The 24,332-nt window shown below is 38.5% G+C and overlaps 2 protein-coding genes across 3 annotated transcripts; one reads left to right on the forward strand and one right to left on the reverse strand.

Moving 5' to 3' along the window:
* The first annotated feature begins 4,052 nt into the window (after window positions 1–4,052).
* LOC110753265 (sugar carrier protein C-like) lies at window positions 4,053–6,004 on the forward strand. Its single transcript, XM_021954130.2, has 4 exons — window positions 4,053–4,202; window positions 4,330–4,655; window positions 4,771–5,400; window positions 5,540–6,004. The coding sequence occupies exons 1-4, from the start codon at window positions 4,070–4,072 to the stop codon at window positions 6,002–6,004; spliced, it is 1,554 nt and encodes a 517-aa protein (XP_021809822.2). The 5' UTR covers window positions 4,053–4,069.
* A 10,768-nt stretch (window positions 6,005–16,772) lies between these two features.
* LOC110753281 (uncharacterized) lies at window positions 16,773–21,062 on the reverse strand. 2 transcript variants are annotated; one of them, XM_088253372.1, is made up of 3 exons: window positions 19,339–21,062; window positions 18,748–18,826; window positions 16,773–17,103 (listed from the first exon to the last, which is right to left on the reverse strand). In XM_088253372.1, the coding sequence occupies exon 1, from the start codon at window positions 20,800–20,802 to the stop codon at window positions 19,399–19,401; it is 1,404 nt and encodes a 467-aa protein (XP_088109498.1). In that variant the 5' UTR covers window positions 20,803–21,062; the 3' UTR covers window positions 16,773–17,103; window positions 18,748–18,826; window positions 19,339–19,398. The 2 variants fall into 2 exon arrangements, with proteins under 2 accessions (XP_088109498.1, XP_021809842.1); XM_021954150.2 differs by having other exon boundaries at window positions 16,773–17,112.
* Between the last annotated feature and the right edge of the window lie 3,270 nt (window positions 21,063–24,332).

Genomic DNA, 24,332 nt, shown 5'->3' on the forward strand with positions numbered 1-24,332 from the left:
AGGTAAGATATTAATTCTATGTCTGCGTACGATTTATATATGTGTGTGCTTAGAAAGGTAAAAGCGTGGGGATTTCGTGGGAAGGTTTCGCTCAAAAGTCGCGGCATGCCCTCAGTTTGAGTTTAACAGGCTTTTTGGGTTTTTGAAATTGACACTTCGTGTTGAGAGTACCATGGAAAATTTAATGCTTTTGATTTTAGAAAGTTTTTTGTGTGCAAAATTGCTGTGTGCGCTTTTTGCTGAGCACACGCATTTGCCCCAAGCTAGCAATTAGCTGTTCCGGATTTCTAAGTTCGGCTGATGGGGAAAGAATTGGAAGCATCCAAGATCAAGTCACCAAACAAGGATCAATTTGATGACATGATTTAACATAACATTGCGAGATTTGCCTAATATTAGGAGCCTTACTATTCTAAAATGCAATGAATTATTAGGTTGTTGCCCAATCAAGTGCACCACACAGAGATATTAGCATTTTGTTGGTGATAAAAAATCCGAGCAATTTACAGTAGCAGCTATTATGGCAGAAAAAACTTGAATGAAATGGGAATAATACTATTTTGCTATCCCAATTAATCATAGATTGTCATGTGAAAAAATTATTATATGTGGTATGCCGTGATTAATAAAAAATAGCAAAATAGTTTTATCCCGTTTCACACAAGTACTTCTCCTACTATAGCCGCATGTTCTCCTGCTCTCCTTGAACATTCTTTTTTGCTTCCCAAATTTCTCTTGGGATTCCATTAATTTCATGTTTTTTTTTTTTCCGTCTTAAGATCACCAAAAAACCTATATTCACGGTTCTTCACATACAGTTGTTCAGTCACTTGTCGTTTTTGGTCATGGTATTGTGGCTGACAATAAATAAATAAATCGCTTGGACGCTATTTGGCCAACAAGGTGCCCTTATCTTTATACATGGTTCTCCCAGCACACTAGGGCCCTGGCTGTCTCACACATGATTTTTATACTTAAATTGGGTCACTTCCCTTTAATGGTATATCATTAATCGAATTGGTCCTTTCGTGTAATAGCAAAATTAGCCCTATAAAAATTGATATTTAAATTAGGTTTTTTTTGTTGGTTGTTATTGATACTTCAAAATATATAGTGATTTTTTATTATTTTTATAGGGTTATTTACTCAAATGGTCCTCAAATTTATACTCGAATTGCATTTTGGTTCCTCAACTAAATTATTCGTTCAAATGGTCCACCAATTATTTATTAATCGGCACATTGGTCCTACCGCTACACTCTGTCAATATTGCCGTTAATTTGAGAGTTAAAATCGTCAATTTATATTAAAATATTAATTAATTAATTAATTAAAACAGAGGTAGAGGGAGAACACAGAGGGGGTGGGCAGTAGGTGTGGGCTGGGCTGGGTGGTGGGAGTGGCTCTGCCTTCTTCTCTTCTCTCATCATGGAGAAAACAAAAATTTCTTCATTCTCTTAAAAAGAAGAACATATAAAAAACAAGTGATAAATAAAAACAAGAAATATCCCCTTGATCTCATCTCATATTTATCCCACAGAGCAACAAAAGAAAAAGTTTTTTTTTTATATTTTAAACAAGAGGTCCTGGGTTTGATCCCAGGCGCTTGCGAATAGAGCAGACTTTGTTGGGAGAGGTCCCCGCTTTGCGCCCGACAGTACCTTGAGGGTTAGTCCCCGCAATCGCGCGGGGGATACCTTGGTTTTCACCACAAAAAAAAAAACTACTTTTTTCTTTTTCCATTTTTGCAACTCCAGTGAGAGGAATCCAATATCATAAATTGATCAAGGTACCCATGTGCCTTCTCCCTCAATCCTTTGCTCCCATTTCTTACCATTTAGCGGGGCAACAAGCCGGCTCCACCATTGAAACATGTCATGAAGCTCAACGCGTGCCACCACCTTGGCCATTGAAGTCGAAGAAGTCGTGTCTGAACGAAGTCGCCGTTGTTGTCTTCTCTCCCGTGCCGACTGGTTGTCTCCCGATGCCATTGTCATTTGGTTGTACAGGGAGGGAAGAAGAAGAAGAAAAAGGGAAACGAAAACTCCACTCTGAAAAAGTTGCATTTACCCTTCCTATTCTCCTCACATGCAGTTCACATGACTAAAACTCACAAAAAAAATGTAATGGTGGACCAATGCGCCGATTAATAAAGAGTTGGTGGACCATTTGAACGAATAATTTAGTTGAGGGACCCAAATACAACTTGAGTATAAGTTTGAGGACCATTTGAGTAAATAACCTTATTTCTATAATGAAAAAAATAATTAAGGAAGAGATGAGTGATGAGTGCAAAATGACTTTTTTTAAATAAAAAAAAATGAAAAAAATGTTTAGGGCAGGGAGAGGCTACCCCCACACCCAGGGCCAGGGCAAACCTTAGACCTTTACCAGGAAGGACTGTTGGCAATGAGACTCGAACGCTAATGGAGCGTCACATATAAAATGATTATTTTGAAGTACTAAAACAAATATTTTTTTATATATAAATATTTATTGATCAAATTCAACATGTTATAGCATGTAACACTAAGGAACAAAGTTTACCTCTCTTGGACTTGAAAAAGAGTTGGGTGGTTACACTTTTGAGGTACCTCCCTATTTCGGCGGGCCATTATTTGTTTGGGGATTTATGTATGGTCTCTAGGCTCAAGATGATAGTTGTTTGTTTTTTTGTTAAAACTCGGCCCACCGTATAATTAATACGTATAACAAGTAAATTTTGTGCCTTTAGGTGAAGATGAGCCACCCATTCCCGGCGCCGGCTGGCATCTTTGTAAGAGTACAATGTGTCGAAACGGGATCCTGCCATGGTCCTCAGAGCTAGCGCAATGTCCATATCACCAGAAAAGGAAACCGGTCCAAATCCACCGCTGTACCGGCCACTCCATGGCCTTCACCTGCATATTAATTAGATCACAAACGATGATAAGATTGAGGAGAAGATTTCTAAAACTTTAGGAAGGTAAATTGGAAAAAAGGAAGAAAGTAAAAGTTAACTGGCAACCTTTGGTGCACCACTAACAGTTCCGACAGGCAATGCAGCCCGCAGGGCATCCCAGCAAGTGAGATCATCGTGCAGCTCTCCCGTAACCTGCACGAGAGATTGTGACATTTTCACTGAAAGCATATTCTAAGTAATTCTATACCAAAAACAGATTGTAAAAGTAATTTTTTCCTCAACTATGGAACATTTAGAAACCACAACATTTGGATCTGAGTGCACATTGTGATCAAAGGAAGGAGAAGAGGTCGGAGACTATTAGAATTCCTTGGTTTTGGAACTGTTTGAGGCACATCATAATTTGGATAACCCAACAGCAGCTGCACATGTGATGGGGCTGCAGGTAATTTAAATACTTTCACCATTGCCCGGCGAAAAGTCTATATTACCCCTAAAAGATAAATCATATACTTAGGGAAATAAAAACAATTTAACAAAATGACTAAATGCAAAGCCTAGAGGAATTTAAGGATACATAATTTAATAATAACTGAATCCATGCATAGTTCAAGGACAGTTTGATAATTAACAACATCCCGATTTTTAGGATTGTTCTTTGAGTTGAAAATGTTATGTCATTGTCTTAAAAAAGAAAAGAAAAGAAAAAGGATGAGGGTCCGACTCCTTTCATGAATGTATCAAATTGTTTTGTCTTGTTCGGATTTTACTGTTTGGATTGTGCATTTACTCCTCCAGCAAAATGTAAATAATTATTTTTAAAAACAATCCAATGGGGTAAATACGAAAAAAAGAAATGCTAGTAAATTTTCAAAATCAGTTAGGAATACGATTTTACTTGGATTTACAAATGCGGATAAGATTAAGTTGATAGACTCTCATTATCTAATTAGTACTAGTAATCCTGCTAGACACAGGACGTTTTGAACTATAAATACCTCATCAAACCCACCTAATTGTGTACGCTTAATTCCATCGATCCCTCCAAGTTGTTTTCTCTTCGTTTTCTCTGGTTCAGTTTTTATTGCTTCAAGTGCCCTAGTTTTCTTAGCTTTCTTAGATTGATTTTTAAGTGAAGGAGAGAGAAATAGTTAGAAGAAGGTAACAATGGCTGGGGGCGGTATAGCTCCATCGACTGGTGGAAAACAATACCCTGGTAAACTCACAGCTAGGGTTCTTATAACATGTATTGTTGCGGCTACCGGGGGTCTGATTTTTGGGTACGACCTTGGAGTTTCAGGTATGTAACATTTTTTTTTTCCACAACTCAGTTTTATTTTATGTATATATGCATCCTTTAATTTCTAGAATTACCATGTACTTATAAGAATATACATGACATCAAATTTGATTTGGTGATTATGCAGGCGGTGTTACATCCATGGACTCTTTCTTGAAACAGTTCTTTCCAGCGGTTTACCAGAAAGAGTCTTCGATCAAACCTTCCGACGATCAGTACTGCAAATTCGATAGCCAGACACTTACACTTTTCACATCTTCGCTATATTTGGCTGCTCTGGTTGCATGCATTTTTGCATCAACTATAACCAGAGTGTGTGGTCGCAGGCTCACAATGATCTTGGGTGGAGTTCTTTTCTTGGCTGGTGCCTTGGTCAATGCCTTTGCTAATGCTGTTTGGATGCTTTATGTTGGTCGTCTACTTCTTGGTTTTGGTATTGGATGTGCCAATCAGGTACCCGTGATTATGATTTTCTTTTTTGATACATAGATTATACTTTATGAATTTCAGGTTATTCGCGCGTACTTTTTACAAACCCTAATTCGTTTTTTTAATTCCTTTTGAGCAGTCTGTGCCGATCTATGTCTCTGAAACAGCCCCATCTAAATACCGTGGTGCTCTCAACATGATGTTCCAATTGTCGATCACAATTGGAATCCTTGCTGCTGGTGTGCTTAACTATTTCTTTGCCAAGATCAAAGGCGGTGGGGGATGGCGTTTGAGTTTGGGAGGTGCTGCAGTCCCTGCCATTATAATCATAGTTGGAGCATTGTTTTTACCTGATACACCAAACTCCTTGGTCGAGCGTGGCAAGCATGAGGAAGCCAAAGCTCAGCTTCTTAAGCTCAGAGGAGTTCCTAATGTTGATGAGGAGTTTAACGACCTAGTTGCGGCCAGTGAAGCATCCAAGTTGGTAAAACACCCATGGGTTAGCTTGTTGAGCAGGAAATATAGACCCCAGCTTGTGTTTGCAATCGGCATCCCCGCCTTCCAGCAACTCACCGGCATGAACGTGATCACGTTTTATGCTCCTGTCTTGTTCAAAACAATGGGGTTTGGAAGCAGTGCTTCTCTCATGTCAGCTGTCATCACCAATCTCGTTAATGCCTTAGCTACATTTGTCTCAATTCTCACTGTTGATAAGGTTGGAAGGAGGAAGCTTTTCTTACAGGGTGGTTGCCAAATGCTCCTCATGCAGGTATGTTAAAGAATACAAGTTCCTTTTTTATTTCCCTCTTTGTTTTATTTTCTTCTATTTTTATGGTTTACTTCCTTCAATTTCATACAAAAAAAAATCACAATTTAATGTTTTTTTTTTCTTTTGTTGTCATTTTTAGGTGGCTATTGGAATTGCTATGGCTGTTAAATTTGGGGTCAGCGGCAACCCTGGAAAGTTGACACTAGGGTTTGCAGTTCCCTTGGTGCTCTTAATCTGTGTTTACGTTGCTGGATTTGCCTGGTCTTGGGGGCCTCTAGGATGGTTGGTGCCCAGTGAAATTTTCCCACTTGAAGTAAGGTCTGCTGCTCAGGCTATCAATGTCTCCGTCAACATGATCTTCACCTTTGCCATAGCCCAAGTCTTCACAGCCATGCTCTGCCACATGAAGTTTGGCTTGTTCTTCTTCTTCTCTGTCTGTGTGGTGGTGATGAGCATTTTCATCTACAAATTGTTGCCCGAAACGAAAGGAGTTCCAATTGAAGAAATGCACACTGTGTGGGAGAATCATCCATATTGGCGGAAGTATGTTGTTAAAGATGAAGGCATTGCCATGGGCAAGGGCAAGGGAGGACAGAGTGCTTAAAGTTTGTTTTTGTTTTAGATTTTCTCTATGTTTTATAAATTTTTGTAAACTTTTTAGGTTTAATTTCGGTCTGGAAAATTTTGTTGGATATTGGATTTCTTTTTTGATGTGTCTGATTGGATTAAGCTTATTTATTTTAAAATTGATTTATCTTCAAATTGTCAATTGTGCCCTAGATGCCCAAACTTATATAAGGCTTATGCATGTGTATCCGAAGGCCCAATTTATTTCAACCACATGAATGATAGATTCAAATCTTCATATTTTGATAATCATAAATATTATTAGAGGTGTTAACTTTATCTCTAACTAATGTTATCCCAATTGATCATACGTGATAATATTTCATTGGTTCATATATATATCTAGTCGTTTTGAAACTCATTATTATGATAAGAAATTTTAATTTAGGGGCGAGCCCATGCTCTCAAATAAAACTCCTTTGTGAGCCTTTTATCAAACTCATAGGGATGAAAAACTACCCATTAAAGGGGTAAATACGTTGCAAGTCGTTCAAGTGGTTAAAAATATTTAACCGTGCACCTATTAAAAATAAAGATCTGTCATGATGGTCAAATCAATGAGGGCGGAATGCATGTTGCCCTCGAATTATTTAGAGTTTTGGCATCAATCGATCAAGTTAACCTCTCTTGGACTTGAAAAAGAGTTGGGCGGTTACACTTTTGAGGTAGTAACCTATTTCGGTGGGCCAGTATTTGTTTGAGGATTTATGGATGGTCTCTAGCTATGTTGCACGGACACGGGTACGGCGACACGGGAACCCGACACGGCGACACGGCGACACGGAAAATCTCAAAAAAGTAGGACACGGCGACACGGCGACATCGAAAATCTTAAAATAATAATTAATTCTCAATATTTCAATATCACATAATTCCATAAAACAAAATAAATAACTCATGTTCATCATCCATACATAATAATTAATACACCACAAAATAAAACATAAATGATCTAACTCTCAATCTTCTTCAATCATCTATGTCTTCATTGTTGTTATTAGAAAACAACACGCCCTCTAATTCCGGTTCATCAAGTGAAAGGTTTGCAATTTCAAGCACACCCGCATTCTCCAACAACTAAATTAAAAATTAAAACACATCAAAACAGAGAAACAAAATTAAAAATTTGTGAAGCCTAACCTGAGTTTGCAAGAAGGAATCGTCCTTCTTGGTCACGATTTGCAAGAAAGAATCGTCATTCTTGTTGTGTTTCTCTTCAAAAAAAACAGAAGAAATAATCTTCACCTCACCACCAAATCTAACTCTTCCACTACTGTGAAGAGGGATATAAGAAAAGAAAATAGAGATAGAGAACATAAATAAAAGAATTTGAAAACAAAGGGAAAAAAAATTAAAAAGATACTTACCTTTGCAAAAGCTGGAGAAGAGGAGGAGCTGCGCAGGAAAAGAGTTGCTGCGTATATGAACTGAAGGCTGAAAATGTGAGTGAGATGAGATTCATTTAGGTTTAAAAAAATTATTTTCCATTTTTAACCCATATTTTTAAAAATATTTCAAATCAGTCCACCAAAGTTTCAAAAATCACGTTTAGACCCCAACTTTTATTTTCAAAATTTCAATATGGTCCCTGCCGTGTCTTGACCGTGTCGGAGCCGTGTCTTGACCGTGTCGGCGGCGTGTCTTGACCGTGTCCCAGCCGTTGACCGTGTCGGAGGCGTGTCGGAGCCGTGTCGGAGGCGTGTCGGCGTGTCGGCGTGTCGGACACTCCGACACTCCAGTAGTTTGGCGTGTCGGTGCAACATAGGTCTCTAGGCTCACGCTGATTATTGTTGTTTCTATTTTTTGGTTAAAATTCAACTTATCGTATAATTAATACGTATAACAAATAAAAGATTATCATATTATATGCCACATCAGTTGGCTTGTTCTATAACTTAGTTATATAGGCTTGTCATGGCAGAGCTAGATGTAGGGCTGAGGTTGCCATGACTCCTATACCCATCCAGCTCCGCCACTAGGATACTTCTGCGTCCCCTTATTTGGGGCTGAATCTTGTGTATATATCTAAAAAACTATATCCTTATAACTTCCATTTAACTATCCATCCTCAATTCATGATGCTTATAAGTTATATATACCTTGAACTCTATAGATGGAGGTGGGGTTGTTGGGGTTGATAATGGATGAAGAACCTGAAATGACGCTTTTACCCCCTCATTTTGATGGACAAATTGATAGAGTTGAACAGTAGGACCCAGTTGGAACTATTTGTCGAGTTAATAGACCTAATTGGCACAAAAAAATAATCCGAGACCCAATTAAAACTCGAGGCGAAGTTCGAAGACGTTTACAATTAAAAACCCTTATAATAAAGTTCTTTACCCTAAACGACCCCCTTAAGGTAAGGAACAGGGCCAAGTAAATATAGAAGAGTGCTACTATTTCCACCCACTTGTCCTATTTTCCCACCCACCTTATTTTCAAAATTTTAAAGATAAATTTATCCCTTTATAAAATTACTTCTAAGGAATTGAAAAAAACATATTTAAAAATTCATATAAAGTTAATTAATTTTCTTTCACAACACAATATATTAGTTTTTAAAAAAAAGGAAAAGAAAAAAAAAGCACGCTCAGGAAACTTGCAAGATAGGAGAAAACAATCGCATATGCAAACCTGCACAATTGCAACATCAAGGAAGCAATGCGATGAACTCATCATTCATCAACTTATGGCAATTCCCCTTTAGAATAAAATTTTAAAAACGAAAAAAAAAAAAGAAAAAAAAAAAGGAACCCTCCCAACCCAACCCCGATGGCAATTCCCCTTCATGGCCCTCGCTGCCGCCTCCCTCTTTGTTTATATTCCTTCCTCCATCTCTCTTTCATGTACAAAGAACAATCTTATTTAACATCTGTTGTTCGTTTTCAAACTTTGCCCTTTTCTTTCTTAACATCAACAACGTAATCTTAATCTCAATCCTTCAATCTTTTCATATGGGTTGTCTCCATCTTCCTTAAAATTAAAAGAATAAAAAAATTGAAAAAAATAAAAGATTGTACAAAAAACAGTAGCCATCACGAACCCAGCACTACCTCCCCTGGTCGACGTCTCCCACCACGAATCTGTCAATTATATGAGCGGATGGGATTTGCAAATAAGACTTGCAGGTGGGTGGGATATGGATCGCAGGTCCAACTGAACCCCATTCAACTTATGGGTAGATCCACAATGAACTTATATATTCCTTATTTTCTAGAGAGAGAGAGAGAGAGAGAGAGAGAGAAAAGAAGAAGATAAACAAAGAAGAGGAGGAGGGGGGGGGGGCGTGGGCGGTGGTTGATGATTCTTTTTCTTTTCGATTTTTTATTTTTTTTTAATTGTTTGAATTAATTTAAAGGGCATTTTAGTGATAATGGTGAGTGGGAAAATAAGATTGTGTTTTTTCAAATTTATATGGTGGGTGAAAAGATAAGGTGGATGGGAAAATAAGATAAGGGGGTGGAAATAGTAGCACTCAATATAGAATAGTCAGGTACATAACATGAATTGCTACTGATATGGATCAAACTAGCTTATTACCATACCCAGTATTTAGGTGTATGTACCTGTATGTACTCTTAACACTGGACTATCTGGTTTATGTACTTGATCCTCTGGGTACCCTGTGTTGGAAATCAAATCTTGTAATTGAAGGATTGTAAATATTGTAATTGTCTTTCCTATATTAGACCCCAAGATTTATGGGTCAAACCTAGATTGTAGCCTTAATTAGGAATCATGCTAGAATAGGAGATTGTAAACCTAGTATATAAAGGATAGTATTATGTATAGCAGCATATCAATAACAGAACGATTATTCCATCTCCTTTAATCTTTACATGGTATCAGAGCACTGATCCGGTGGCTAGTGATTTACATCTTTATTTTCTTTTGAAACTTTTGAGGGTTTCACTCCCTTGTCTTCACCATGGGCAATTCCAATGTCCTTGCTGGGAATCATCCACATCAGCCACGTGATAGCAATAACAATACATGCTCCAATTTTTCAGCACATAAGGTCAACATGTCTTCCAGCAGCCCTTTCTCAGACAACCCCTTCCTCTCATTTGGGGCCCATCCTCAACGTCCTTGTTGGCCTCTCAGAAGAGCAATGCAAACAACTCGCTGCCGCTATGGTAAATTTGTCCCAACTTCCCTATGGAAACCCAAATTCTTTTTATAATGCAGCAAGTCGATTTCACACTTCCCACACTCCATCTGTTAATTCTATGTTTTCTAACTCTTGGATTCTTGACAGTGGAGCTACGGATCACGTCACATCCGACTCTTCTCTTTTTATTCATAGCAAATCCTCTTCTATACCTTCCGTCAATTTACCCATAGGTTCATCTGTTCCTATTGATTCCACAGGCACAATTCTTTTTAATAAAGACATCACCCTAGAACATGTTCTTCATGTCCCTAATTTTCGTTTAAATTTAATGTCTGCTAGTAAACTCACCAAATCTCTTCATTGTTGTATAATTCTCTTTCCTGATTTTTGTGTTATTCAGGACTTGGCTACGAGGAAGATGATTGGTTGGGGTAAGCAAAATGGAGGCCTATATTATATGTCGCCATTGACCAAAGCACCTGTCTCTTGTCATGTCATGCACACATCCACCATATGGCATCATCGTCTTGGACATCCTTCCTCAGCTCGCCTTCAGTTGTTATCTAAATCTTTTCCATTTATATCTTCTTCATTTGATCATTCTTGCATTGTTTGTCCTATGGCCAAACAAACTCGGATTCCCTTTTCCTTAAGTAGAACATCAACTTCTTCACCGTTTGAATTGTTACATTGTGATATTTGGGGTCCACATCGTGTTCACTCACATACTAGTGCACGTTACTTTCTTACCATTATGGATGATTTTACTCGATGCACTTGGGTGTTTTGATGTCACTTAAATATGAAACACAAACTTTGCTTAAATATTTTTTTTCCTTGGTCAAAAATCAATTTAATGTCATTATCAAAACCCTTCGCACTAATAATGGTTCTAAATTTCTTTCTTTGAAGGATTTTTTTTGTCTCCCAAGGGGTTGAATTTCAACGCTCTTGTGTTTATACATCTCAACAAAATGGTGTAGTTGAACGTAAACATCGGCACATCCTTAAAGTTGCGCGTGCTTTGCGCTTTCAATCGCATATTCCCTTGTCTTTTTGGGGTGATTGTGTTTTGACTGCTGTGTATTTAATCAATCGTTTACCCACACCCTTATTATCCGATAAATCCCCATTTGAATTGCTTTATCACAAATTACCACATCTTGATCACCTTCGTGTTTTTGGCTGCTTGTGTTACGCCACCAACGTCCATACCACTCACAAATTTGACCCTCGTGCACGGTGTTGTATTTTTCTGGGTTACCTTGCAGGGCAAAAGGGTTACAAACTTTATGATCTTGACACCAAACATTTTTTTGTGAGTCGGGATGTCAAATTTTTTGAAAATATTTTTCCTTTTCAATCCCATGAACACACCCCACCCAGCTCTCTCAACCAACCAGTTTTACCTATACCATATCCAGATGATACATTTTTTCCCCCACCTAGTCCTACTCCATCACCTACACCTGCACAAATCCATCTACCCGATCCCACTACACCTACACAAAGCCATCTACCTGGCCCCACTCCACTTCTACAAACCCACCTTCATGGACCCACTCCACCACCCGATTCTCCCATTCCAACCTCTAGTCTCCCTACTTTGGATATTGGGCCCTTGTCTAGCCCACTATCCCCAACCCATGTTGGGCCTCCTTCTCATCACAATCATACTGTGCCCACAGATGCAGTCCCCCCATTTATTACTGACCCAATTCCTCCTTCTTCGCTTGATGCCCCGAACCAACAACCTCCACGACACTCCACTCGTTTGACGCACCCATCGCGTTGGCAAAATGATTATTTTATGGGCTTCTCTTCTACCTCCCTTGACTCGTCATCCTCCTCGGGGCCAACCCATTCTTCAAGTACTCGTCATCCTTTATCTAATTTTATTTCCTATCATCGTCTTTCTCCTTCGTATCGTGCTTTTCTTGCTAACGTTTCAGGAACCTATGAGCCTACTAATTATGCTCAAGCTGCTTCTGATCCCCATTGGCAACTTGCCATGAAAGCCGAGTTGGATGCATTGCAACTCAATCGTACTTGGACACTTGTTCCTTTACCGCCTGGTCACAAACCCATTGGCTGCAAATGGGTTTATAAAATTAAATACAATTAAGATGGTTCTATCGAGCGCTACAAGGCTTGCCTAGTCGCCAAAGGCTACACCCAAATTGAGGGTGTTGATTACAGTGAGACTTTCTCCCCTACTGCCAAGATTACTACTCTCCGCTGCCTTTTATCTATTGCTACTGCTTGTAATTGGTTTATTCACAAACTTGATGTTCAGAATGCCTTTCTCCATGATGACTTATAGGTGGAGGTCTATATGGTCCCTCCTCCCGGTCTTTGCCGACAGGGGGAGAGTCAGTCTCTTTATGGGCTTAAACAGGCATCCCGTAATTGGTTCTCCAAATTTTCCCATGCTATTAAGAAAGCAGGCTTTCAACAATCTATGGCTGACTATTCTCTTTTTACCAGGGTTAATGGAGATTCTTTTACAGGTGTGCTCATATATGTTGATGATATTCTCATTACAGGCAATAATCTTCAAGAAATGGAACGTCTTAAATCTTTCCTTCTCAAATAGTTTCGCATCAAGGATCTTGGTGACTTGAAGTATTTTTTGGGCATTGAATTTTCCCAATCTAAGAAAGGTCTTTTTATGTCACAAAGGAAATATTCCTTAGACATCTTACAAGATGCAGGCTTGACAAGTGCACGACCAGAAAAATTCCCAATGGAGCAAAATGTGAAATTGAAACCCACAGATGGTGATCTTCTCAACAATCCGATGAGATATAGGAGGTTGGTAGGAAGATCAATTTATCTTACTGTCACAAGGCCAGACATTGTTTATTCAGTTCAGATTTTGAGTCAGTTCATGCACCAACCCAGAGAACCACACATGGAGGCCGCACTTCGTGTTTTAAGATCATTAAAGGCACACTTGGTCAAGGTTTGTTTTTCCCGGCTGTGAACAATCTTGAGTTGAGAGCTTATTGCGATTCAGATCATGCAGGTTGTCCAACAACAAGGAGATCAACAACAGGTTATTGTGTTTTTCTAGGAAATTCTCTTGTATCATGGAAATCAAAGAAACAATCAACTGTTGCTCGATCATCTGCAGAAGTAGAGTACAGGGCCATGGCAGTCACATGTCATGAAAGTACATGGTTGCGCTATATATTGCGAGACTTAAGAGTTACACAGAAGGGTCCTGCACTTTTGCATTGCGACAATCAAGCTGCACTACATATAGCTGCAAATCTAGTTTTCCACGAAAGAACGAAGCACATTGAAATTGATTGTCACATTGTGAGAGAGAAACTACAAGCTGGTGTAATTTCTCTTTCCTATATTTCTTCACAAGATGAGTTGACAGATATATTTACGAAGGCCTTGGGAGGAGATGCCTTCAATTACTTAAGTTGCAAGTTGAGACTTCACAACATTCACTCTCCAACTTGAGGGGGAGTGTTGGAAATCAAATCTTGTAATTGAAGGATTGTAAATATCGTAATTGTCTTTCCTATATTAGACTCCAAGATTTATGGGTCAAACCTAGATTGTAGCCTTAATTAGGAATTATGCTAGAATAGGAGATTGTAAACCTAATATATAAAGGATAGTATTATGTATAGTAGCATATCAATAACAGAACGATTATTCCATCTCCTTTAATCTTTACACCCTGAAATATCATATTGTCACAGTGTTCCGTATTATTCCACACTTTGAGATTATACATTGTAATTCTATTAAGCTCAATTAGTTCCTTGTACCCAATAATATTAATCAGATATGGGTATATGTAGGCTAGTTAGTATGACGGTTGTACGATATATACGGTGTGGATTCACGTTTAACTAGACCAATACCAATTGAGTTTGACATTATGCTAGATATAACCTATCATGGTATATTATTATCCAATCTATATATAGAAATAAAAAGGTAGAGAATGGTAAAATATTCAAAATACCACAAAATGCCCTTGGTCAATGCAAACATTAAGAATTAAAATTATTAATTAAATGAGGATAATATGATAAATTCACACTTTTTCATATTAAAAAAATTAAAATTAAAAGAAAAATCAGATAATAGATCCTAATTTTATGGAACACAACTACCCAATTTTTTATAAAGAGATTTTCTATTTAAACCCCACACTTCTCTTTGTTCACCCCCATGTTCTAAGTTCACCCCAACTTCTAATTTAAAATTTCACAATTTCTAAGAAAACCCCACTATCTTCCCAAATTACCCTTAAATACACTCCAAGTTGAAAAAATAAAAAATAAAAGAGTTTTTCTATTTAAACCCCACTATCTTCCTACTACAAACTATAGAAAAAAGCATATATCTAAGCCGAATAGTGGGGGAAAAGATGAAGAAGGCCCCTATTTTTTGAGAAGAAGATGAAGGTCCATGTGCTTGCCGCAAGACAGACAGACTCGTTGACTATTACAGTATATTGTTCACTGTCAATGGAAAGAGATCCTAGACCAAATAAAGATTTCTAAATTAGAAATTGTGGGGGTCTTTTTGCTCCAGCAGCCTGACGAATGGGCTTGGGCTGCTGTAAGAGGAAAGCGAACAAAAGAACCTCCTGAAGTCTAAGTTCGAGCACCAGACTCCCAAAAGAATTTTTAAAAAACTTGTTGAAGCCTTAGAAAAATACGTTTGGGTTCTTTTCACTAATGACCAGAAGAATGTATTAAATTTGTTGATGACTTAGCGTGAGGAGCTTGTGGCATGGGAGCTAAGCTTTCACGAGTTTAGCAATTTGAGAGAGAGAGCAAGACATGAGCTTCCTACAGAGGACAGAAATTAAGACTAGGGCAGAGGAAAATTAGAAGGATTTTATCTCAGGGGAAGAGGAAAACAACGGAGGAAGAAGATTGGGTAGCTTGAGTAAGTTTCAAATCGCTTGACAAAGCTTGGTCGAGCTCTGAAAACTGGGTTGGTTTTCTGGGTAGCTAAGGTCCTCTTTTATAGCCACGAAGAACCCTAATTTTGGCTTAGTTTTTCCCCATCTTTCATTGTTTCGTCCCACTATAACTTCTTTGGTGAATTTCTCCCTTTCAAAGCGCATGGGTAAGAAACCCTTCATGGTTCCAAGGGTTTGACGCAGCTGGACCTCCCCCATGAGGGTGAGGCACCACCTGCTTTTCTTATCAGTTTTCAAGATGGAACTCACAGAGGGAAAGAGAGATGGAGGGAGTTGTTTGTCCACTGGGTATTTCTTCTACATACATGGGTTTCCTTTGGTTCTTGCGATGGTTCCTTGTTGCTCACATGGGAGTTCTGATATGGGTGGAGCTCGATGTTGAATTTCTTATGAAACGTTGGGCTGGGCTTCGTGTATAGCATTGGGGTTATTGATGCTCTTCTTTCTAGCGGCCCGCATGCTTTCGTCCAGCTGCTGGAAGTGGCTTATTTGTTTTTGGGCATTCTAACTACCGTGGATTTTCCTAAGTACTACAGCAGCCTATGGGATATTCTCCTAAGGCATTGGACCCCATTCTTCTCTCTCATGCTAACCCATGTATTTGGGCCGGGGGAATGGGCCTGAGTTTTAGTGCCCCCAAGTGGCCTAAAACTTCCATTCCTCGGTCCCTCAATGGGCCCTATGAGCACTCGTACCCGTCCATACCACAACCTTCTCAACAAGCCCCGGATAATTACGTGGCTTGGGCCCACTTGAGCTTGTAGCATGGCATGATGGCATCGCGTGTTGATGTGTCGCGCTTGTGCCCGAGTTTTATTGCACCATATTAAACCAATATCGAATTAAATGGCACCGAATAGGTTTATGGGTGCGAATTTATGAAGCCGTTGCATTTTTGGCATGCTTGCTTGGCGTGATGCGTGGCCCATGGCTCGTGTAGGCGTATCCTACAATTTCCATTATGCCCCAATCGGGTTCCTTTTGCGATTAATCATTTGCGTCGGGCCGAGAATAAGCTTGGGCCTAGCCCCCTGGATTTTTGGGCCTCAACAGAAATTAAATGAGGAGATATTTATTTGCATTGTAGACAAGAAGGTGCAACTTACCTTGGCAAGAACAAATTTCACTTACACGAAGGTACAATAATCATCTACTGTTTACTTTTGAGCAAATAAGAAGTTAAGTCAATATAAAATTTTAAATAAAAAATCAGAACAACCAAGCAATCAACAAAGGGAAGAGAATAAGATCATTACAGCCAAGCAATCAACAAGCCTTTCCATAAGCTCCCATGCATATAATAAAGAGGTAGGCTCCTCAACGTTTTACATCTTTAAATAGAAGAGTAATATGGCAATAGAATGTAGAGGAGTTTGTATTTTTCTAAAACTTAATATGAATAGTGGTGGTGTGTGTGAATAGATGTACTAGGGTTAAATATTAAGTTGGATAACCTTTTTTTGTCTTTTTACACAATAATAAAACTTACAACTTAATGATTTAAGTATTTGGGTGAACAAAGAGAAGTGCGGGATTTAAATAGAAAATATTTATTTTATTTATTTTAAAATAAAATAAATTTATTTTATAAAAAGCCTCTCGCAGGCACGGAAGCGCGGGCGTACAAAGAGGCTAGTATATTATAACTACACAGATCTATTCTACTGGTTCGGTAAATTATAACTATCATGTGTATTCCATTGATAGTTATGGCTAATATTTAGTTCAAGGATAAGTCATAGTCCAAAAAGCCGGAGTTTTGCTAAATACAAATTATGTATCCAGTCCATGGAGATTATGCATAACTAATAGTAGCCAATTAACAAGTAACTAATATTATTGCATATTCAGTCATTGATCAGCGGACCAATAGCTTCATTCCCTACTCCACACACCACTTATCGCTTTATGTACTCCAGTAGTGATGTGCAGAATTGCGAGCTCACTCACTCCTGTATGAAGCTTGAACCATTCAAATTCCATAAAGCATGCATCACTGCTACCTCTGGCATTGAAGACAATAGAATTGAATAAGAGAAATTTTCAATTACCATAAACATAAAATATTATTTCCTCAAATTGAACAAAAGCGCAATCTGCAGCCCATACAACAGTCAAGAAGCCAAATGCACCCAAACCAACTTTTCAGCCAGACTTAAGAGGGAAACAATGATGCCTTTCATGAAATAACTCTGAGGTTTGCAACATTCATTTATCGGTTTTGTAGCCATCTATTTTCTCACTCACAATTCACATGAAAACCTCCGAGCAACATTGTTCTTCAAGTTTCAGTTGTAAATAGAAACAGTGCCATGACTAATGCCTAACATCTCCCATTTCCCTACAAGACCATATAAACACACAGCGAGAACAGGGGAACCAAGACTGATAGGAATCAATCTTAATCAAGGCATCAGTTTCCAGGTGTGGCCCCTCTAGACTTAACCTCTTATTCCTTCAGCTCTACCAGCCTATGGACGACTTCTTCAGAAAAACCTCACAATGACATAAATGGAGGCAATTATTGAAGCCTGACAAATTTAATCAGGTTACTTCAGTTTCTGATCTGATGCCATTTACTCTGTACCAAGAACCACCTCCGGGAAAGACAAAGGGAAAAAAGCACTGGCACTAAGCTCGTTGCAACTATTCTTATCTCTCAAACCACCGTACACCATTACTATTCATTTCAAGTTGAATACTATTGACAAGATGCATTTGTTCTCCATTATTATTACAGTCAAGGTAATTAATTCTAGTCTTAACGGTGATTCTAACCATATACTTGTACATAAGGGTAGCCAGGAGGTGGCCTGGAGGTCCTTAGCAGATACATATCTCTTCCCTTTCAAATTTTGCAAAGCTATTTGTATCAGACGTCCTTGGTGCAGATATTAATTTCCACTGCTCCTTCTCACCTTGTTTTCAAACTACATGCTTTGATGCGGGTAGATGAAAAGGGGTGCTCCAGTGTTGTACAAATTATTAGGCAAGGCTTTTTATGTTTCCTAAAGTTCTTTGCGCCTTCAGTCATGAAATAGCATGTCACAGAGTTTTGAATTGAAAGGCAAAGGAGCTACTATCTCATTGGCATTTGATTTGTACTTGCAAAGTGTGATTTATCTCTCTCTCAAACCATTAACTCAAGAAACCAACAACACTTTGCAACAGTGACTCGTACAACAAAGATTCATAATACTTAGAATAATGCTAATAGAACCCATTAAACACCAAAAATTCAGATTTCAGAATGCAACATGGCTCAGCATCCAGTAGGGTTATCAAAATTACCTAAGCAATAAAGATATATACCCACCCATATGGAACAAGAGAAAAACTTGCTGGAAATGTAAATTTCAAATGGACCCAAAAATGCGAATCTTTCCTTCTTCCTTTTTATAAAATCTTACAGAAGAAAGATAAAAGAAGAATAAAAAATCATCATTTGGGACCAGAGAATGAAACCCATTAACTCAATCGAACCCGTGAGCACCAATGTGACTAATAAATTCAAGTTGAGGACTTTGCCTCTTGGATGGTTCAATGCAACCCAAAACAACAGCAACACAGCAAAAAAGAACAATAACAAAAGAAGAGAAATAAATTTGTGCATTAAATGAGCAAAACCAAAAGCAGTTACCTTGAGGATTCGAGACAGCTTTCCAATGAGATGCTGTGATGATCTGTTGATTTGTAACTATAGCACATCATCAAGTGACCTGTTAATATGCTTGAATTAGGCATGCTCTAATCATAAGTGATTTGTCAATCACCAAGTGACTAATGGAATGGGCTATAATGCTAATAAATAAATAAATTCAATTAGTTGTCGTCATTCTGCCATTATTTCTCCAGATCACTTGTAACTGCTACCAATTGCAAATAAGGAAACAAACTCCCAAAAATTATAAAGAGATTGTTTTCTAAAAAAAATCATCTGTTGTTGAAGTTTCAAGGTCTCACCCTCTTATTGGAAATGGAGATGCAAATTCACCCATGAAGGAAGTAATAGACTCATAGTGACACAATCTTAGTTCAAAATTCAGAATTAAGCACGTGCACAAAACCGGGATGGAAAAATAACCATTTTGTATGATCGCCATAACGAAGACATAAAGTAAATAGTCAATGTCAATTCATAAACTAAGAAAAAGATCATAACATGAATACCACAATAAAATACTAAACAATCAAAGTTTCTGCCGGACAGACCCAACATGGACAGCCATACTTTGGATGTATTGAATCCCGCTGCAAAGATTGTTCACCGTCTCTAGACCACTATGCTGAATTACTCTGTTGCTTTCTTACTTCTCTTAGCCGTCTTCAGCTTTGCTTCTCCGCTCTTCAACTTCTCATGTTTACTCTTCCTCTTCTCCTTCTTTCCAACAGACTCTTCGCCCTTGACTGGCAAATCATCTGCTTTCTTCTTTGTAGCATCTTTTTTCTTCCCTTTCGAAGACAGCCCATCTTTCTTATGCTTGATAGTGGCATCATCTTCATCTACCATCTTAGCCAACTTTTTGAACCGTTTCTCAACAGGAACATCATCGTCTCCATCTTTCACCTTAGTCGACTTCTTCAACTGTTTCTCATTGTTAAACTCACCGAGAACCTTTTCCCCATTCAATTCAGCATCATCTTTCACCTTAGCTGACTTCTTCAACCTTTTGTCACCCTTAGACTCACCAACAACCTTTTCCTTCTTCCTCTTCTTCTTCCCCAATTCACCACTACCCGGTTCTTCGTTCTCACTTTGCTTACCTTCTCCAATATCCCCATCACCAACCAATTCATCATCGTCAAGCACCTCACCAGCATTGCTATCCATATACCTCACTTCATGAATTCTACCCTTCTTCTTACTCACTTTCTCACTCTTCAAACCCTTACTCTCAGACTTAACAACCTCTTTCACTGCCTCCTTAGCTTCCTCATCACTCTTAGCTCCCTCAATCTTCAATGTAAAATCCGGCACGGCCTGGTAAACCGGCAATGCAAGCGACTCCAGAAACTTCAAGTGAAATGACCTCACATCCCTCCACTTCTTAGGCACAATCTCCACAATCCCATTAATCGCCGCAACCACGTTCTCCACAATCTCATCAACGCTCATGGACACCTTCGCTACCCTCACCACGCTGCACGTCCCGGTACTCAAGAACAACAAGGCCGACTCACATGCCCTGTCAACCTGCTCCTTCCAATTCTTGTGCTCCAAGTCCACAGGCACCGGAATCTTCTTCTTCTTAAAAAAGTGCTTCCCCAAATACTTCGGAAGCAAAGGCACAATCCGCCTATCAACCAAAAACATATCATACGAATGCAACAGCTTCCTCTTGGCTTCAAAGGGGACATAATCAGTCTTGAGCTTCGAAAGCTTCAAAATTTTCGAGATGGGTATATTCTCAGCCTTGATTTTCTTCTGGATGAAGTCCTTGGTGAGATTGGACTTGGGGCCATCGTCGTATATCAAGCAGAGCTCGGAAAGCTGGGAATGGAGGGGATTTGGGAGAGGGACTTTGTAGGCGTTTACGCGGGCCTTTGGTGGGATTTTCTTGAGGGTGAGAACGAGATAGGCGAACTCGTCGGATTCTAAGAGATCGGGTTTCTCGGTCTGCAACTTGGAGTTTCGCCATTTGATGAGGGCATTTACAGCTTTCTGCACCGTCGGAAACGACCCCACGGAAGCCATGGAAATAGGCTTAGAGGTCCACCTGAGCCGATTGAACGACCACAAGGAATGCCCTCCAACTGCTCGCTGGTTTGCCTGAGAGGAAGAAGAAGCAGCGCAGCTCGCCTGAGGACGAAGAAGAAGCTCACGCTTCTCGTGCTCCTTCAGTCTCACTTTTCCTTTCAAACTCTGTCAAGAAAGCCAGACATAGAGAAGAAAGAAAGAAAGAAAGAGGGAGAGAATGGTGGGAGGCGGCTGAAACAAAAGAACGGTGCGTTGAGTGGGAGAGAGGTAGGGTTATTATTCGGGCTTCAACTTAATTAAATGTGAAGTTGGGCTTTAAACTTAAGGGTGAAGTTGGGCTTTTGACTTAGGGGTAAAGTTGGGTTTTGGGATCAACTTATTAGGGTGCATTTTTGCTCACCACTTTAACCATAGGTGTACCCTCACCACCATCCTCAATGCTTGACACGTGTTCATGCTTGACACCTATGGTTAAAGTGTTGAGCAAAAATGCTCCCAACTTATTATTCATGCATGATTAGACATTTCTCAATTTATTATTCACGAATATATTCGGGCCATGAATCGAATGGACTGTCCCTGGTGTTATCGAATACCATATTGAGTTAACACAATTTGTCAGCCATTATGAATTAGGTTAATAAGCTAACCTGGTGATAATAGCAATTAATCTACCCATAATGTTAGGAATAAGTAAGCAGTCGAAATATATTTTCTTGTCCTATATCAATCCAATTCAACGGTTATTAATTATCATAACAATTTGGATCCATATCCATCGTTACTACCTACGTATGATGTCTGTAATTGCTATTATATTACTTATTAATAACTTTATATATCATTTGAGAATGTTAACTAATATATCCAAAATAAAGATATATATCTATTCATGTTTGCGAAGATGGTGTTTCCTCCCTTTTTAATATTTATACTGTCCAAGGTAGGTTATATGATTTATCTTTATCCTTATTCAATTTTGCATAGCACATTTGTTTCTCAAGAAGAGATGGGAAACACGCTCAATTTCATTTGATTGAATAGTTGACCCAACTCCTTGTTGTTTGAAGGTAACGCGTTAAGTTAGGGTGAATATACGAATATATGTAGCTGTGAAGTACAGCAATACCCTAGGACCTGCAAATAATTATCCGAATCTGAGTAAATAAATTAACCAAATGATATACCAGAAAATTTTGTGTAGGGTTCAATGAATACAATGAAAGGTATAACCCAAAGCTATTTGTCCAAAGGCATATACCAAACTATCATAGCTGACATTGTCCTCCCTAGGAATATGACTATATATGTATCAGTATCCGTAAACGGATATTATATTAAAGTAGGATATTGCATTAATAAGTGAATAATGCGATATATTATAACTCAGTAATAATTATATTTACCTCATTTGGTCCTGTATAGTTATTCATATTCGCCAGAATGGAGGTGCTGGCTACAATAAACCAACGCACTACATATCCGTAGTTTAGTCTCTATACCAATTTGTTTTGTGTCGTGTGTGTAGTGCTTCTAGATCCTCTACCACACTTTCCATAATAAGTATATTAGTCGTGGCTATATTAATATTGGTTTATACTAAGACTTACTGATGGGTTCATTAATTAGCAGGGGGCTCATATATTGTTATTAATAATATATACCTCATTTTTGGGTGTTCCGAGTACACCATGTGGCTGGTGTACCATCCAATGGACGGAGGACATATGGAATATTTTCAATGCAGCCCGCCACATGTCATAAAAAGAAATACAGTAAGTTGGACAATAATTTCATATGTCCTATGTTTATTGGATGATACACCAGCCACGTGGTGTACCCGGAACATTTAAAAATTTCTCCAATTTTTGATTCATCCATGTAAAATTATCCTCCCAGAAATTTATCAATGGCAACAACCGGATAAGTTTCAACTAAAGCTACACATTTCTCTTCAGTTATACAATATATCCATGTATTCTAGTATTATTAATTGGGGGTGAAAGTGGAAAAGTTGACAGATAAGTCATCCTTACTCACCTTGGTTATATTTAATCTCTTCAACAAGCCTTGGTAATAATTAAGAGAATATACAACATTGGTGTACTTGTAGACAGAGAATATACTCCTCCATGATCTGGTCCCTCCACTTTGAAGTAGGGGGAATATATATTTTGTTTTTGTAAAAGAGGCAATTGTTCTGCCAAGAAAACTGTGGTTTAATAGGAGCTTTTGGGCTTGCAAAGCCTGAATAATAATGTTCATAGCTTCTGTGTCGTTAAGGCAATCAGCTTTTATTTGTGATACACTATCAAAAATGGGTGTGGATAACCCCATGATGGCCAACAATTCTGGTTTGCGAGACAAGGCATCCGACCCTGCATTTTGGGTACCATAACGATAATCAATCTCATAATCATACCCCAGCAATTTCAGTAACCACTTTTCTTGTGTTGGAGAGGTGATTCGCTGCTCCAAAAAAATTCGATGGTCTAATGATCCGTCAAGATCTTGAAATGGCGGCCGATGAGGTATGATCTCCAGTGTTGAACTGCAAATATAACTGACCTCATCTCCTTGTCATACACATATAGGCTCTTGTGCTTATCTGAGAAGCGATTTGGATGTTTGTCCTGGGAAAGAATGGCACCAATTCCCACATTAGATGCATCACTCAAGCACGAATAACTTGGAAAAATCCGGCAGGGCTAGCACAAGGGTAGTCATGAGAGCAGCCTTGAGGTTCAGAAATGGTGACTCGGCTTTTATTGTCCTGGCAAAATTATCTTTTTGCAGCATATATATGAGTAAGTGGCCTGGCTATCGGGCCAAAACCTTGTACAAACTTCCTGTAGTATCCGGCTAGTCCCAAAAATCCTCTCAACCCCTTAATGGTAGTGGGTTTAGGCCATTCCTCGATACATTGCACTTTGATTGGATCCACTGCCACTTTAGCTGCAAATATGACATGTCCCAAATATGCCACAGAGTTTTGAACAAATAAACATTTTGAGAACTTCACCTTCTAATAATAATTGGTTCTTATAAAATTTTAACACTCTAAGAACCAATTAGAAAATGACAAGTTTCGAACCAAAAAAATAAAATAAAAAATGACATACTAAAATGAGTTTTTGAATAAATACTTGACCAAAGAGTCGTCACCTTAAATTAGCTAACAAAAATATTACTTGAATACATTAATTAAAATCAAAGTTTATCAGTCCTCTCAATAACAATATAGACTCTCATTAGGATTTTAATTAGATTAACAAATACAGATAAGATTAAGTCGATAGACTCTCATTATCTAACTAGTACTAGTAATCCTGCTAGACACAGGAGGTTTTGCACTATAAATACCTTATCAAACCCACCTAATTTTGTACGCTTAATTCCATCGATCCTTCCAAGTTGTTTTCTTTTCGTTTTCTCTGGTTCAGTTTTTATTGCTTCAAGCAGTTTTCTTAGCTTTCTTAGATTGATTTTTTAGTGAAGGAGAGAGAAAGAGTTAGAAGAAGGTAACA

This window comes from Prunus avium, chromosome 5 (assembly GCF_965620075.1).
Source record: "Prunus avium chromosome 5, drPruAviu1.hap1.1, whole genome shotgun sequence".
Taxonomy (NCBI): Eukaryota; Viridiplantae; Streptophyta; class Magnoliopsida; order Rosales; family Rosaceae; genus Prunus; species Prunus avium.

Excerpts from the sequence above, each read along its gene's own strand:
- LOC110753281 (XM_088253372.1), bottom strand. The coding sequence starts at position 20,802 with ATGGCTTCCGTGGGGTCGTTTCCGACGGTGCAGAAAGCTGTAAATGCC.
- LOC110753265 (XM_021954130.2), top strand. The coding sequence starts at position 4,070 with ATGGCTGGGGGCGGTATAGCTCCATCGACTGGTGGAAAACAATACCCT. Across the intron at positions 4,203-4,329 it reads GTACGACCTTGGAGTTTCAG|GCGGTGTTACATCCATGGAC; the intron begins GTATGTAACATT and ends GTGATTATGCAG. Across the intron at positions 4,656-4,770 it reads GTATTGGATGTGCCAATCAG|TCTGTGCCGATCTATGTCTC; the intron begins GTACCCGTGATT and ends CCTTTTGAGCAG.